The 17,066-nt window shown below is 40.8% G+C and overlaps 1 protein-coding gene across 1 annotated transcript in view; it reads right to left on the bottom strand.

Moving 5' to 3' along the window:
* Nucleotides 1-17,066, bottom strand: part of LOC115214955 (tetratricopeptide repeat protein 37) — a 95,505-nt gene that overhangs the window by 67,579 nt on the left and 10,860 nt on the right. Inside the window, exons 5-11 of the mRNA XM_029784049.2 lie at nt 16,367-16,439; nt 14,269-14,397; nt 12,527-12,622; nt 8,587-8,698; nt 5,402-5,554; nt 3,477-3,578; nt 672-817 (exon numbers count right to left, since the gene is read on the bottom strand). Of these exons, the coding sequence (XP_029639909.1) occupies nt 672-817; nt 3,477-3,578; nt 5,402-5,554; nt 8,587-8,698; nt 12,527-12,622; nt 14,269-14,397; nt 16,367-16,439 (811 nt within the window). The remainder of the gene's footprint in view (nt 1-671; nt 818-3,476; nt 3,579-5,401; nt 5,555-8,586; nt 8,699-12,526; nt 12,623-14,268; nt 14,398-16,366; nt 16,440-17,066) is intronic.

Here is a 17,066-nt window from a genome sequence, read left to right on the forward strand (position 1 = left end):
GTTATAATTGTCATTTTAGTAAATGAATAAATAAACTGACCTAATATATCGTCTAAAAGTTGATGACTACCACCTACTGATCCCCTCCATTTTCTTATTGCTGTATAAATTAATGGTAAAATAACTCTTTGCCTTCACCCATTTAGTACACTCGGTAAAGTAATTGCAATGCAATAAAAAACCACTTGTGTATTAATAATTGGGTATTCTACCAAAAACAACAATGTGAGGATGTGGTACATGTAAAGTATTAGCAGTCCCTCAGGGAAGGAAAGACAGGTGGTTTAACGTTTAGAGCAAAGCTCTTCTTCAGAAACAGAGGAAAGTCCAATAGAAAAGGAAGACGGAAGAAAAAAAAATTCGCCAACGATTCACATGTGGTTACATTTTGAAATGTGTGCGTGTATGTGTGTATATATATATATACACACACACACACACACACATATGGTGGGCTTCTTTCAGTTTTTGTCTATCAAAATCCACTCACAAGGCTTTGGTTGGTTTGGGGCTATAGTAGAAGACACTTACCTAAGGTGTCTTGCAATGGGACTGAACCCAAGAACACATGGTTGGGAAGCAAGCTTCTCAACCACAGACCAACACATGAATGCATAAATAGACACACACACAAGTATGGATGTGCACAGAAACATTGATCAAGGACTTACGTCAATCAGAAGTTTCACCATGTTGTTTAACACACCAAGGGATGTGTTTTCCAAGGACATCTTGGCCTGCAATAGGTACAGGCCAGTTGTCAACTGGTTAACAGGCACAGTTAATCGTCCAGTTTTCTTCTGAGAAGCTTTGATTCCTGAAAAATAATATATTAATTAGTTAATTATTGGACTGAGTGAAACCATACAAAGGCAGATGTGAAACTGAATAGCTCAGCCGCCAACCTGAGATATGTTCCACACATACACATGTAAAGACATACCTATACACACACACATATGAGGTGGTGTTAAAAAGTTCCAAGACTCTCTTTTACTCTTTTACTTGTTTCAGTCATTTGACTGCGGCCATGCTGGAGCACCGCCTTTAGTCGATCAAATCGACCCCGGAACTTATTCTTTGTAAGCCCAGTACTTATTCTATCGGTCTCTTTTGCCAAACCGCTAAGTGGCGGGGACGTAGACACACCAGCATCGGTTGTCAAGCAATGCTAGGGGGACAAACACAGACACACAAACACACACACACACATATATATATATATATACATACATATATACGACAGGCTTCTTTCAGTTTCCGTCTACCAAATCCACTCACAAGGCATTGGTCGGCCCGGGGCTATAGCAGAAGACACTTGCCCAAGATGCCACACAGTGGGACTGAACCCGCAACCATGTGGTTGGTTAGCAAGCTACTTACCACACAGCCACTCCTGCGCCTAGTTATGTTTTAGAAGAAATAACTTATTTACCTAAGTTTTAACAGCATCTCCTTCAAAATAGTCACCTTGCACAGCAATACACCTGTCCCAGCTTTCCTACCACTTTTGGAATCCAGCCTGGAAGTCGTTTTCTATAAGTGAGTCAAGGACCTTCTGCGATTTGCTGTGGGTCTTGAAAACGGTGTTAAAACAGTGACCTTTGAGCTTCTGTCGAGAAGTCCACAGGTGCTAAATCTGGTGAATAAGGCAGGTGCAGAAGCAACACCAGGTTGTTTTTGGCAAGAAACTCAAGAGTGAGGAGATCTAGGTGCATTGTCATCATGAAGAATCCAATTCTTCAAACTCCACAGACTTGGTCACTTTTGCCAAATGTCCTCCCTCAAACACTTCAAAACATCACAGTAGAACTCTCGATTGAAAGTCTGGTCCTGGGGAACAAACTCTTGATGCACAATAGCACATTTGCGGGGGTGACTCGTGGCAGGTCTTCCAGATCGCTCATCATCTTCCAGGGATATTCTTTCACTTTTGAAGCACCCATGCCACTCAAAACATTACATACGACCTCTCAGCATAAGCTTGCCAAAGCATGCTCAATGTCTCTGGAGCAGACTTCCCAAGTTCAACTCAGAATTTCATGTTGGCTCTTTATTCCTGTCATTGAGAAAATTGCAGGCTACAGCATACACACGTGATCGCAAAAACACAAATTTCACAACTTGCAAAGTAAACACAGTGATGTCACTCGACACACTGCCTCATGAAGGTCACTGCTCGCTCTCACTGTGCACGCAACCATGTGCTGCCATCTGTTGGCACGCTACAGAACTAGTCAGGGGACTTTTTGGTAACACCATATTCTTTAGCACATACAAACTCTTAGTGATATAAGCATTCATATACATTCAAACGTAGACACAGACAAACACAACATAAATACTCTTTGTTCACACTCTTATGAAACCACCTTCTCCATCCCCATCCCCATCATGATCCTTTATTTATATCCTTTCTTATGGTCACCTTCTTGCATCTTGACAGTTCACTCTGGAGCCCCTTCACTACCATTTTCATCTTTTCAGCTACCCCATCCACCCTTATATAATGTGGGGCAGTCATGTATCTTCTCTCTCTCTCTATAGCGAGACACCTGTGCTTGTCCCTCTATCATATTTTAACCCCTCAACACCTGGCATAAAGCAAACCCCACCACTTCCAAATACTCACCCCCACATTTACACAAACTTAGTCGAGGATTTATTCCTGTGCTTTTCCTGTTTTGCAAGTTACTTATTGATCTCTGCATCTTCAATTCCAACATCAAGGCCATTCTTTTTTACGGGTCACTAAGTTTGGAGGGTCACCAAAGCCATAAAGAGTAAGCTACAGACCTTTGTCAACAAATGTCTATGCTACTTCCTCAAGATCTGGTGGCTGGGTAAAGAAATGTTTGAGTGAACATGAGCAACATGAAATGAAGCGTTTTGCCCAAGAAAAAAAATACGCAGCCCATCCAGGAATTGAAACCACAATTTCATGATCATAAGTGCAACATCCTAACCACTATGCCACACATCATCATCATCATCATCATCGTTTAACGTCCGCTTTCCATGCTAGCATGGGTTGGACGGTTCAACTGGGGTCTGGAAAGCCCGAAGGCTGCACCAGGCCAGTCAGATGTGGCAGTGTTTCTACAGCTGGATGCCCTTCCTAACGCCAAGGATGCCCTTCCTAACACATGTTCACTAATATAGATGTAGTACTGGACTAAACACACATGCATACAGGCACAAAGATATAGTATTGGATCTCACAGAGATAGTGATGGACAAACAGACAGAGAGACAAACATAAACAGGGAACCAGTATAAGTAACACAAGAAGAGTGGCAAGTTTAACAGAATATCTTCAAGTAGAGGAAGAAATGGTGCAGCCAAAAGGGGGTTTGGAGGATGAAAGAGAAAGAAAGGGTATTATGGTCATATTGATGAAACATGATGGAATGAAAGCACTGCCCTCAATGTTTGAGAAATATCAGAAAATAGAAGTAGAAGAGTGAATTACTTACCAATATTACTGGCTTTGTCAACAAGGTTTTTATCGTGGAGGTAATATAAGGACAATGACAAGTAGTAATGAGCACAGAACAACAGAGGATCTCGTTCCAGACCTTGAAGAGGAAAAATGGAAACAGAAATATTTTAATAGTTATTCTATTTATGTTAAGGCAGTAAACTGGCAAGCATTAAAGCATTTGGTAGAATGAATACCTTGTAGTAATTATTCTAGTACTATCTGTACAGAGGTCAAATCATACAAACATCAGTTTCATCTTTCAACCTTTTAGGGTCAATAGAGGATTAGGCCAGGATGTTGAATTGACAGAATCATTAGAAAGTCTGATTAGATACCAGATAGCTGGTACCTATGCCAGCTATTTGCATTCCATGTTCAAATTCTACATAAGGACCAATGGTTAAAGCTAATCACTCAACAAAAGGCGCACTCCATCCAACCAACAATTATCTTATATGGAGGCCTACAACCACCTTAGAAGCACCAAAGAACAGCTGGCAATGGCATGTTAAGGTTTCATCCAACACTACATCAAAAGAACTCAGAACATAAAGAGCCAGAATAAATACTACAAGGCATTTGGTTTACAATATGGCACTAACACTGCTGGCAAATTTCCCGCAAACCTCCACCAAGGCAACACCAACGTCCTCTCAATGATTAGCCAGAGATGAGTTTTAAAATGAGAATATCTGAAGTAAACTTGACTGCTCTCACAAACGAGAATACTAAAAATGAACCTGATTGCTCTCAAAAATTAAGTGAAAAAATCCAGAAAAATAATCCAGAATCCTTGTCCGGTACCGGATCGATCCCAAAATCTAATCAGTTTGTGCCAGTCAGGAGGCCAAACATCCCTGAAAGTTTCATCCGAATCCATCCAGCGATTCTTGAGATATCTTGTGCATGGGTAAACAAACAAGCACAACTGAAAACAATGCCTCCACCTTCGCTAAGGTGAGGATAATAATAATAATAATAATAATAATAATAATAATAATAATAATAATAATAATAATAATAATAATAATAATGATGATGATGATGATAATAATAATAATGTTATCATGTACATTGTTTTGTCTTGGTATAAAAGATGGGCTACAACAAATATTCTGCTCAATACCACAGATTTGTTTGTCAGTTGTTTGACCTTAACCAGTTGAGCATATCCCTTAGTGGCTGATGATATGTGCATCTCTGACTATGAGCAGAAGTAGTGGGAGAGCTTCATAGCCGTGTGTTGAAAGGAATTCTTGGAAGTTTGGGTAATTCACCTTTGGAAACATGGGTGGTTTGTTCAACATCCTTAAACAACCCTTATTCAGGGACCTTTTGAGTGGGATGGGCTACTCGACCAGAAGAAAATTCTAACTGGGGCCCCACTTGCAAGGTCATGCGCTGTTTATCTTGATATGAGATCACCATGTCGCGCACATATGGTTGTGATGCATGTGCCTGGTGTACCCTTATCTGATGGGTAGTCATAATGGGTATACTGGGCTTCGTATATTTTACCCCAGTGTCACTTTGATGGCATGCACTGCTCTCTCACTCAATAATAATAATAATAATAATAATGGTTTCAAATTTTGGCACAAGGCCAGCAAGTTCATTGATCCCAGTAGTCAACTGGTACTTATTTTATTGAGCCCGAAAGGATGAAAGGCAAAACCAACCTTGGAGGAATTTGAACTCAGAACACAAAGTCGGACAAAATGCTACAAAGCATTTTACCAGGTATGCTAATAATTCTGCCAGCTCATTACCCTCAATAATAATAATAATAATAATAATAATGGTTTCTTTATTAACTACAATGGTTTACATCATAATAATAATAATAATAATGAGGAGGAGGATGAGGAGAAGAAGAAGCAGAAGAAGAAGAAGAAGTAAATTAATATGAATACAAACCTTCTCTGAAATGCTCTGTTGCCATCTTGTAGTCCTTACTGAGAATACTATACACACCACGACATATGCTTAACACAGCTGAAGACTCATCAATAGTGGCCAGTTTTTCCATAAGTTTTTTAAAAGAATCATCAAAGCTTGGAACCAAATATCCTGTCAGATAAAAAAAAAGATAATTTAACTTTTTCAGAAAGCAATACTTTAACAAGAAAATTATATGTAAATAGGAAAATAAAAACGAAGGGAAAAAAAGGGAAGGAAAATTTCTTCCCCAAATCAGACCCATTTGTGGGTACCTGGTGACCTCATTGATGCTGGTGCCATGTAAAAAGTACCCAGTGCACTCTGTTAAGTGCTTGGCCAAATTAGGAAGGGCATCCAGTAGTAAAACCACACCAAAGTAGAAACAGGATGTGGTGTAGCTCTCTGGCTCATCTGTTCTTGTTGAACCATCCAACCCATGCAAGCATGGAAAAAAGGACATTAAATGATGATGATGTTGGTCTCTACAAGGATTCTTTACAAAATTGCCTGATCTACTTGAAATAGCAGCCAAATTTCATTCCAATCAAATGCTGCCATCTTAAAAAACAGAAAACACATTGAACAATCATCATCATCATCATCGTTTAACATCCGCTTTCCATGCTAGCATGGGTTGGACGATTTTGACTGAGGGCTGGCGAACCAGATGGCTGCACCACGCTCCAATCTTGATCTGGCAGAGTTTCTACAGCTGGATGCCCTTCCTAATGCCAACCACTCCGAGAGTGTAGTGGGTGCTTTTTACGTGCCACCAGCACGGGGGCCAGTCAGGCGGTACTGGTGATGACCTCGCTCGAATCATTTTACACATGCCACCGGCACAGGTGCCATTAAGGCAACGTTGGTAACGATCAAGCTTGAATGGTACCCTTTTACATGTCACTGGCACGGAAGCCAGTTGGCTGCTCTGGCAACGATCATACTCGGATGGTGCTCTTAGCACCCTACTAGCACAGGCACAAGAGCCAGTAAGGCGACGTTGGTAACGATCACACTCAAATGGTGCCCTTTTATGTGCCACTAGCACGGAAGCTGGTTCACCACTCTGTCAAACGATCACACTTGTAAGGTGCTCTTTGCACCCCACTAGCATGGATGCCAGTCATCGAATTTGATTTGATTTCACTTGCCTCAACAGGTCTTCGTAAGCAGAGTTTAGTGACCAAAGAAGGAAAAGGTACGCATAAGCAGGCTGGTTACGCTCTTGGCATAGGCCACGAGGTGATGGTTTCATTTGGCTTGCCGGGTCTTCTCAAGCACAGCATATTTCCAAAGGTCTCGGTCGCTAGTCATTTCCTTGGTGAGGCCTAATGTTCGAAGGTCGTGCTTCACCACTTCATCCCAGGTCTTCCTAGGTCTACCTCTTCCTCAGGTTCCTTCAACCGCTAGGGTGTGGCACTTTTTCACACAGCTATCCTCGTCCATTCTCGCCACATGACCATACCAGCACAGTCATCTCTCTTGCACACCACATCTAATGCTTCTTAGGTCCAACTTTTCTCTCAAGGTACTTATACTCTGTCTAGTATGCACACTGACATTACACATCCATCGGAGCATACTGGCTTCATTCCTTGCGAGCTTATGCATGTCCTCAGCAGTCACAGCCCATGTAGCATGGCTGTTCGTACACAAGCGTTATACAGTCTACCTTTTACTCTGAGTGAGAGGCCCTTTGTCACCAGCAGAGGTAAGAGCTCTTTGAACCTTGCCCAAGCTATTCTTATTCTAGCAGCTACACTTTCAGCGCACCCTCCCACTACTGACTTGGTCACCTAGGTAATGGAAGCTATCAACTACTTCTAGTTTTTCTCCCTGGAATGTGGCAGAAGATGGTCTCTGCGCATTTTCAGTGTTTATTGCACCAGAGCATCTGCCACATACAAAAACTATCTTCCCAGTTAGCCTTCCTTTGATATTACTGCACCTCTTATGTGTCCATAGCTTACACTGGATACATCTTATAGAGTTTCTACCTACGCCTCTACTACAGATCGAGCAGGGCCATCTACCTGAAGGGATTTGTGGTTTGCCTGCCTTCCTACTTATTAGGACTTTGGTTTTAGCTAGGTTGATTCTAAGGCCCTTTGATTCTAATCCTTGTTTCCACACCTGAAACTTCTCTAGTTCTGATAGTGACTCAGCAATTAGAGCAAGGACATCAGCATAGAGGAGCTCCCAGGGGCATCCTGTCTTCAATTCCTCCGTTATTGCCTGGAGGACTATGATAAATAGGAGGGGGTTGAGTACTGAACCCTGGTGGACCCCAACCTCTACTTTGAATTCTTCTGTGTACATGTTGCCAACCCTAACCTTACTTACGGCATCCCTGTACATGGCTTGCACAGCTCTCACTAACCATTCATCTATACCTAGTTTCCTCATTGACCACCAGATAAGGGATCGGGGGACCCTGTCGAAGGCTTTCTCCATGTCAACAAAAACCAGGTACAGGGGCTTATCTTTGGCTAGGTATTTCTCCTGCAGCTGTCTCACCAGAAATATGGCATCAGTGGTGCTTTTCCCTGGCATGAAACCAAACTGCATCTCATCCAAGCTGACTCTCTCCCTAATCAGTTGGGCTATGACCCTCTCCGTAACCTTCATTACCTGATCCAACAGCTTGATACCTCTGTAATTATTTGTATCTAAAGCGTCACCTTTACCTATGTAGCAGTTGACTATTATGCTACTACACCAGTCATTGGGTATGACTCCTTCGTGTATCGCCTGGTTATCTATACGGGTGACTAGGATATAGCCGACACTGCCAGATATTTTGAGCATCTCTGCAGTAATTCCTGCCTGGGGCTTTCCCTGTCTTCATACTTCTAATTGCTTTATCTACCAAGGTACTCTCAACTCGGATAGCTGGTCCCTCTGTTGGGTCGACATTCGGCAGACTCTCTTTCTCCCATTCATTTTCTTTATTCAGCAACCTTTCATAATGGCATCTCCAAACCTCTCTCTTTGCATCCTCATTCAGCGCAAGTGAACCATCATCCATGCGAACACATTTCTCTCCTAGGTTGCTCAATATGGAGTGACTTAGAACTAAGCAACAACTAAAACGTACCACAAAAAATAGCATTCATAAAGAAAGAAATTATAGAACAAAACAACAACAAAAATCTACTGACCAATTTTTGAGTCCAGTTCGATTAACAAACAATATTCTATAACGGTACTGTTATCTGGATCAGAATCTTTCAGTTGAGATATTTCTGACATGAGAAATTCTTGATCTCCATTCTAGAAAAAACAAAAGTAATAACAATTTAGAAACATTCAGGGATCAAATGTAATGAATAAAATGTACAGGTATTAGGAATAACATATTCCTACACTCACGGAGTGGTTGGCGTTAGGAAGGGCATCCAGCTGTAGAAACATTGCCAGATTAGACTGGAGCCTGGTGCAGCCTTCTGGCTTCCCAGAACCCCGGTCGAACCGTCCAACCCATGCTAGCATGGAGAACGGACGTTAAACGACGATGATGATGATGATGATATAAAACTTACAGGTGTCAAATAAGGATAAAACATAGAGGTATCAAAGAGTAATGGATTAACTATACAGGTGTCAGGTATAATGGATAACACATACAAATATCTGACACGCCATTAGTTATGATAATGTGTGTCACAGTTGATCCAATCAACAGAACAGCTTGCTTGTGAAATCAACCTGTGTGCAAGTGGCTGAGTACTCCAGACATGTGTAAACCCTCAATGTAGTTCTCAGGGAGATTCAGCATGACACAGAATGTGACATGGCTGGCCCTTTGAAATACAGGTGCAACTCATTTGTGCCAGCTGAGTGGACTGGAGCAACATGAAATAAAGTGTCTCGCTCAAGGACACAACACACCACCAGGAATTGAACTCCCCACCTTACAATTTTGAGCCAAATATTCTAACCACTAAGCCATGCGCATTTGCTACAGATATCAGGGGCAATAAATAATAAATACAGGTGTCAGGGGTAATGAATAAAGCATACAGGTACCAGGGATAATGGATAACACATACAGGTGTTAGGGATAATGTATAAATGTATCAAACATACAGGTGTCAGGGTAACAAATACAAAATGTAGGTGTCAAAGAAATACAGGTGTAATGAATAAGTATATAGGTGTCAGGGATAATGGATAATACATACAGGTGTTAGGAAAAATGGATAACACATACAGGTATCAGGGTAACAAATATAAAATATAGGTGTAATTAATAAACATACAGGTATCAAAGGTATGAGCTAAAACATATATTTGTCAGTGGGCAACAGATAAAACATAAAGGTATCAGGAGGTAATATATAAAATATACAAAGTCGATGAGCTGGCAGAATTGTTAGCACACTTTGCTGAATGATTAATGACATTTTGTTCGTGTTTACATTCTAAGTTCAAATTCTGCTAAGGTCATCCTTTTAAAGACGACAAAAGAAGTACTAATTGAGTACTTGGGTTGAGGTAATTGACTTAATTCCACCCCCTGAAATTGCCGGCCTTGAGCCAAAATTTGAAACCAATATATAAAACATACAGGTGTCAAGCATATGTAAAATATGCAGATATCAGAGGTAAGGGATATAATGAAGTAGGAAACTCAAAGAACACAAGAGACTTGGTTTTAACTGGAAACCAAACCAAGAACAATGTTCTGAAATGTGATCCACAACCTCGGTCAACAATTTATATCTTAGCACCATTTTCCTTTCTATGTCAGGTCAATAAAATGACCGTTAGTGACTTTTTTTGACTAGTGCTATGTGTTTGTTATGAAATTTCTATTGGAGAATACAAAGTTTATCTTCTGCTACCATCCTTTGGGTCTTTTTTACTAGACATACCAGATACTGACAAGTCAACCCTACACCTACTTGGGTACTCTGGATGAAAAAAAAAAAAAACAAATAGCAGATAGCATTTAGTTCAACATTAACAATTCCACCGAGCCACAGCCCTGAATTGTTACAGGTGTTTCTGGTTTACGGCACTCTTTTACTCTTTTACTTGTTTCAGTCATTTGACTGCGGCCATGCTGGAGCACCACCTTTAGTCGAGCAAATCGACCCTGGAACTTATTCTTTGTAAGCCCAGTACTTATTCTATCGGTCTCTTTTGCCGAACCGCTACGTGACGGGGACGTAAACACACCAGCATCGGTTGTCAAGCAATGCTAGGGGGACAAACACAGACACACAAACATATACATACACACACATTTATATATATATACATATATACAACAGGCTTCTTTCAGTTTCCATCTACCAAATAGACTCACAAGGCATTGGTCGGCCCGGGGCTATAGCAGAAGACACTTGCCCAAGATGCCATGCAGTGGGACTGAACCCGGAACCATGTGGTTGGTTAGCAAGCTACTTACCACACAGCCACTCCTGTTTACAATTAACTTTAAAAAAAATAGGTGCAAGAGTGATTGTGTGGTAAGTAGCTTGCTTACCAATCACATGGTTCCAGGTTCAGTCCCACTGTGTGGCAACTTGGGCAAATGTCTTCTACTATAGCCTCGACCTGACCAAAGCCTTGTGAATGGATTTGTTAGATGGAAACTGAAAGAAGCCCGTCGTATACATGTATATGTATATATATATGTGCATGTGTTTGTTGTTTGTGTGTTTGTCCCACCCATGCAAGGGAGACTATTGGTTTAGTTATGTTATGCATATGGATGAAGACAGCTGCATAAAGAAGTGCTGAGCTCTAACTGTGGAGGGTACCTGTGGAAAGGATTGACCCAGGAAGATATGGGATGAAGTGGTGAGAAAGGATCTTCAGACACAGGGCCTCACCGAGAAAATGACAAGGGACCAGGAGTTGTGGCAATTTGCTGTGCTTGAGAAGATGTTTCAATCTATGTAAAATCACTGTCACCCATATATACAAGCTCGTACTTTACAGGTGGTGATGCCACATAAAATGCACTTGTGCCGGTGCTGCGTAAATGCACCTGTGCTAGTGGCATGTAAAAAACACCTAGCACACTCTGTAAAGTGGTTGGGGTTAAGAAGGACATCTAGCCATAGAAACCATGCCACAACAGACAATTGGAGTCTGGGCAGCCCCTTGGCTGGCCAACTCCTATCAAACCATCCAACCTATGCCAGCATGGAAAATGGATGTTAAATGATGATAATGATGATGATGATGATGTGCAATTATGTGTATGTGCATTCACACATACACATAATAAACTTCCACAAGTCATCTGTTGACCCATGGCTATGATAGAAGACACTTGCTCAAGATGCTGTGCATAGGACTAAATCCAAAATTATGCAATTGCAAAGTGAATTCTTAACCACACAGCTAAACTGCCATCTATTGATCCTTAAAGGATGAAAGATAATGTTGACCTTCAGGGGATTTGAACTCAGAATGTAAACACCCAGAGCAAAAGAATTTTTGTCCAATGCTTCACTGGTTCGGTCAATTTGCCATTTTCTAACCATTTTCTTACCATTGCAGAAGACAGTTGTCTATAGTACCAAACAGCAGGTTTGAACCTGAAGCCATGAAGTTGTGAAGCAAACTTCTTTATCTCGTGACCATGTCAGCATTCGCTTTTTTTTTGGTCCTAAACAAGGCAAGAACTCACTTAGAGAAAAGGACTATGAAGAAAGAGAAATTAAGACAAAAGGAATGAATTTACTTTAGACTTGAAAGAGTTCTGGTCATGTGAAGGAGGAAAACAATGAGATGGAAGACAGTTCCAAAGTCTGGCAGTTCAAAAAAAGCTACAACCATAGAAGGACTTCCTTATTTGTGGAAGCACGACAGCATTAGGATGAAGATGCTGTGAGTTTTGAGTCAGACAAGATGGTACAAAGTGATCTGGAACTACGAAAGTTCATCAGAGCACTACCTGATGAAAAGACTAAAACTGGTGGCATCACATCAACGTGACAAGGGTTGCAGAGTTGAAGCACAAGACGGGGTCAATCAAATTAGAGACTCGCTTCTGAACCCAGTCAAGGAGATCCAAGTGACATTTATTAGACTAACTAGTTAGTCTTTTATTTTTGGACTTTATTAGACTTTCACACTTACCTTTAATAAACTGAATATATAATTAGCTGCCAGCCATTTCTTGTCGTCAGCAGGTAAGTCCTTGTTATCCAGTGCTTTGCGATAGTTGGAAATAAGCTTGGAAATAAGCAAAGCAAAAAATCTTTATTGAAGAATTTTAAGATAAAAATTAAAGGAAAGATAATGGTTCAAAGCAGTCCCCATATTAAGAAATCTAAGTAATAATTCTGTCTTCTTAAAAATGGTGTGTCACCTTTTAGATACTCTTACTCTTTTACTTGTTTCAGTCATTTGACTGCGGCCATGCTGGAGCACCGCCTTTAGTCGAGCTAATCGACCCCGGGACTTATTCTTTGTAAGCCCAGTACTTATTCTATCGGTCTCTTTTGCCGAACCGCTAAGTGGCGGAGACGTAAACACACCAGCATCGGTTGTCAAGCAATGCTAGGGGGACAAACACAGACACACAAACACACACATACATATATATATATATATATATATACATATATATACGACAGGCTTCTTTCAGTTTCTGTCAACCAAATCCACTCACAAGGCATTGGTCGGCCCGGGGTTATAGCAGAAGACACTTGCCCAAGATGCCACGCAGTGGGACTGAACCCGGAACCATGTGGTTGGTTAGCAAGCTACTTACCACACAGCCACTCCTGTGTGTGTATTATAGTTTCTATATAAAAGTCCTTGTTCTTTTTTAGCTCCAAGTCAGTCCTGATCTACTAGACCTGTTATGACCACCCCATTTGTTTTTTGTTTTTTACACAGTGTTAAGAGGGCATCCAGCCATAGAAACCATGCCAAAGCAGACAATGGAGCTTTGTGCAGCCCTCTGGCTCACCAGCTCCTCTTGAACCATCCAACCCATGCCAGCATGGAAAACAGATGATAAATTATGATAATGATGAGTGTATGTAGAACGGTGGCTCCCAATCAGAAAGGGCAATGGTGAAGGTTCCTTAAAGTCGAGTGCAAAACCTTAACAAGTGCATATTTCTCTGATAGTTTAATCATATTTTGAACTGTCTTCACAAATCAATGTTTTTATTATTCTGCTGAGCAAATATTTTTAGAGATATCTGTAAACTACTGCTTGAATTTTAAAATGATTTCCTTGAGAATAAGTGAAAATGCTTAGGCCACGTCTCACTCAGTAGTATCATGTGGCAAAAATTAACCCATCATAATCTCTTAGAGAAATAATATATTTACTTATGTATTACCTGCACTTGTGAATAATGCACACCTGTAATTAGGGGTAATGAAATTTTGGAAAATATTTTCCCTGCACTGTTCCCTTTAAGCTACAAACAATTAGAGACAACATTGCTCTTATGTATGACACACAATGAATGACTTCTGACTTTTCTTCAGAATTACAATGTATAAAAATTGATGTACCTAGTCAGATTTATTATAATTGCTGTATAAAATACATCTTTATAACCTAAGCTAAGCAAAAAGCAAATTTGAAAGTGACCTTTGAAATTTACATGTTTAGACTATAAAATCAGCATTGTGGTAATTATACAATCATATTTTTTTCAAGTAAAAAAAGTGTCTATTGTACAAAAATAAATATTGTAAGTTGTTCTGGTCTACTTCCTCATCGTTTTGAAAATAAAATTTAGGACTGAGCCATATCAGCTGACCGTGAGATTATTGATGAAAATAAACCAGAATCAACAAGAAAGTACTTTGATTAAATAAGAGAGAAATGCTTTCATGGGAACCAAGATACTCACAACATTTCCATATTGTTCAGATATCTCTTTATGTTTGTTGAGAAGTTGTGACATGTCTTGGAGTAGTTTGACACTCTCGGTAGAAGACTCACCAGACAAACACACAAGTTTCTGATAGACAGGAACAGCCTGTAAGAATATGAAGAAGAATACAATGAAGAGTTTTTATCTTTTATCTTTCACTTGTTTCAGTCATTAGACTGTGGCCATTCTGGGGCACTACCTTGAAGAATTTTTTTTTTGTTAAATGAATCGACCCCAGTTGATTCATTTTATTAAGTCTGGTACTTATTCTTTCGGTCTCATTTGCCAAACTGCTAAGTTACGGGGACATAAACACACCAACACCAGTTGTCAAGCAGAGGTAGGGGGACAAACAGACATAAACACACACGCACACACACACATACATATATACATGTGTGTGTGTGTGTGTACGATGAGCTTCTTCCTGTTTCCATCAACCAAGTTCACTCACAAGACTTTGGTCAGCCCGAGGCTATAGTAGAAGACACTTGCCCAATGCACCGTGCAGTGGGACTGAACCCAGAAGCACATAGTTTGGAAGCAAGCTTCTTACCACGTAGCCTGTTACATAAATAAAAGTTCCAGAATAATCTTTTCTACTATAGGCACAAGGCCTGAAATTTTATAGAAAGGGGTCAGTCGATTACAGTGTTCAAACAGGTACTTATTTTATCAACCCTAAAAGGATGAAAGGCAAAGTTGACCTCAGTGGATTTTGAACTCAGGACATAAAGACAGATGAAAATTCAGCAAAACACTCTGCTCACCAGGCTAACAATTCTGCCCGTCTGCTGCCACCCTGATGTTCCAGAATAATGAAGAATAAAGTCTTTGTTTTTAATTACTATTTAACAAATTGATGGTAGTGGTAATTGGAATGGTGATGGTGGTGGTGGTGATGATGATGGGAATGGCTGTGAGCATCATAGCAATGGTAACGGTGACAATTACTGTGATCATCATCATCATCATCATTATCGTTTAACATCCGCTTTCCATGCTAGCATGGGCTGGACGATTTGACTGAGGTCTGGCGAACCAGATGGCTGCACCAGACTCCAATCTGATCTGGCAGACTTTCTACTGTTGAGTGGTGACAATGGTAGAGATGGTTGTGGTCAGCGGTGATTGTGATAAGTAAGATATTGGTTGTGATGATGGTAATCATCATCATCATCGTTTAGCGTCCGCTTTCCATGCTGGCATGGGTTGGACAGTGCAACTGGGGTCTGGGAAGCCAGAAGGCTGCACCAGGCCCAGTCTGATCTGGCAATGTTTCTACGGCTGGATGCCCTTCCTAACGCCAACCACTCCATGAGTGTAGTGGGTGCTTTTTACGTGCCACCTGCACAGGTGCCAGACAAGTCTGGCAAACAGCCACGGTCGGATGGTGCTTTTTACGTGCCATCAGCACGGAAGCCAGTCAGGGCGGCACTGGCAACGGCCACATTTGGATGGTTCTCTTATGTGCCACCAGCACTGATATCACAGCGACAATTTCCATTCATGTTGATCGATTTTGATTTTTGATTTTTGATTTTTTATTTTTTGATGGTGATGATAATTGTATTAATAATGGTAGTGACAATCGAAGGGGTTAGAATAATGCTTGTGATAACTACAATAACAGTGATGTTGGTGGTGGCTGGGATAACTAAACTTGTAGTGGTGGTGATGGTGTGAATGGTAGCGGTGGTTGTAACTGATGGTGGTGGCAATGGTGAGTGGTTGTATTAGAGGTAATTGAGACAGTGGTGGTGGTGGTTGTGATAACAGAAATGATGGTGGTAGCAGATATAGTGTTATTGATGATAGCAGTGGCTGTGATAACTGATAATGTTGGTGACAGTTGTGGTGATGATGAGAGCAGTGAAAATGGTGGTTGTGATCACTCTGACGATGATGATGATGATGATGACAACAAAGACAACGGTGATGGTGATGACAATTTTGACGATAGTATTATCGCAACCACTGCTATTACTGATGATGATGATGATGATGATGATGGTAATAGTATCAACGATGTCTTATAAGACAAGAGAGCCTTTAGCGAAACCCGCCAACTCACCTTCTCAACAAATCCAAGCTCAGAACAGAGAGAAACATATTTCTTCAAGACTTCCAACTGTTTGTCTTTCTCACTAAAACAATAAAACAAAAGTCCATATAACAACAACAACAACAACAACAATAGTAATAATATGATAATTGTAATTACACTCTTGGAGTGGTTGGCATTAGGAAGGGCAGCCAGCTGTAGAAACGATGCCAAAGCAGACTGGAACGTGGGGCAGCCCCCTCAGCTTGCCAGCCCTGGTCAAACCGTCCAACCATGCCAGCCAGCAAGGGCAATGGATGTTAAATGATGAAGGTGAATTACAGGAAGAAACTATAAGTGCAGGTATGGTTGTGTGGTTAAGAAGTCCACTTTGCAACCACAGGGTTTCAGGTTCAATACCACTGTGTGGCACCTTGGGCAAGTGTCATCTTCTATAGCCTTTTGAGTGAATTTGGTAGATCGAAACTGTGTGGAAGCCTGTCACAGGTGTGTATGTGTGAGTGTGTGGTGTATATATGTGTGCCTGTAGTGTGTGTGTGTGTGTGTGTGCACGCACTTTTGTACCTGTGTTAGACACCTACTGCTTGAGAACAAGTGTTGGTTTGTTTATGTCTCTGTAACTTGGCAAAAGGGACTTAGAGAATAAGCAACAGACTTGAAATATAAGCACTGGAATCAGTCAATCTGACTAAGACACTTGAAGGCAGTG

This window comes from Octopus sinensis, linkage group LG8 (assembly GCF_006345805.1).
Source record: "Octopus sinensis linkage group LG8, ASM634580v1, whole genome shotgun sequence".
Lineage (NCBI taxonomy): Eukaryota > Metazoa > Mollusca > Cephalopoda > Octopoda > Octopodidae > Octopus > Octopus sinensis.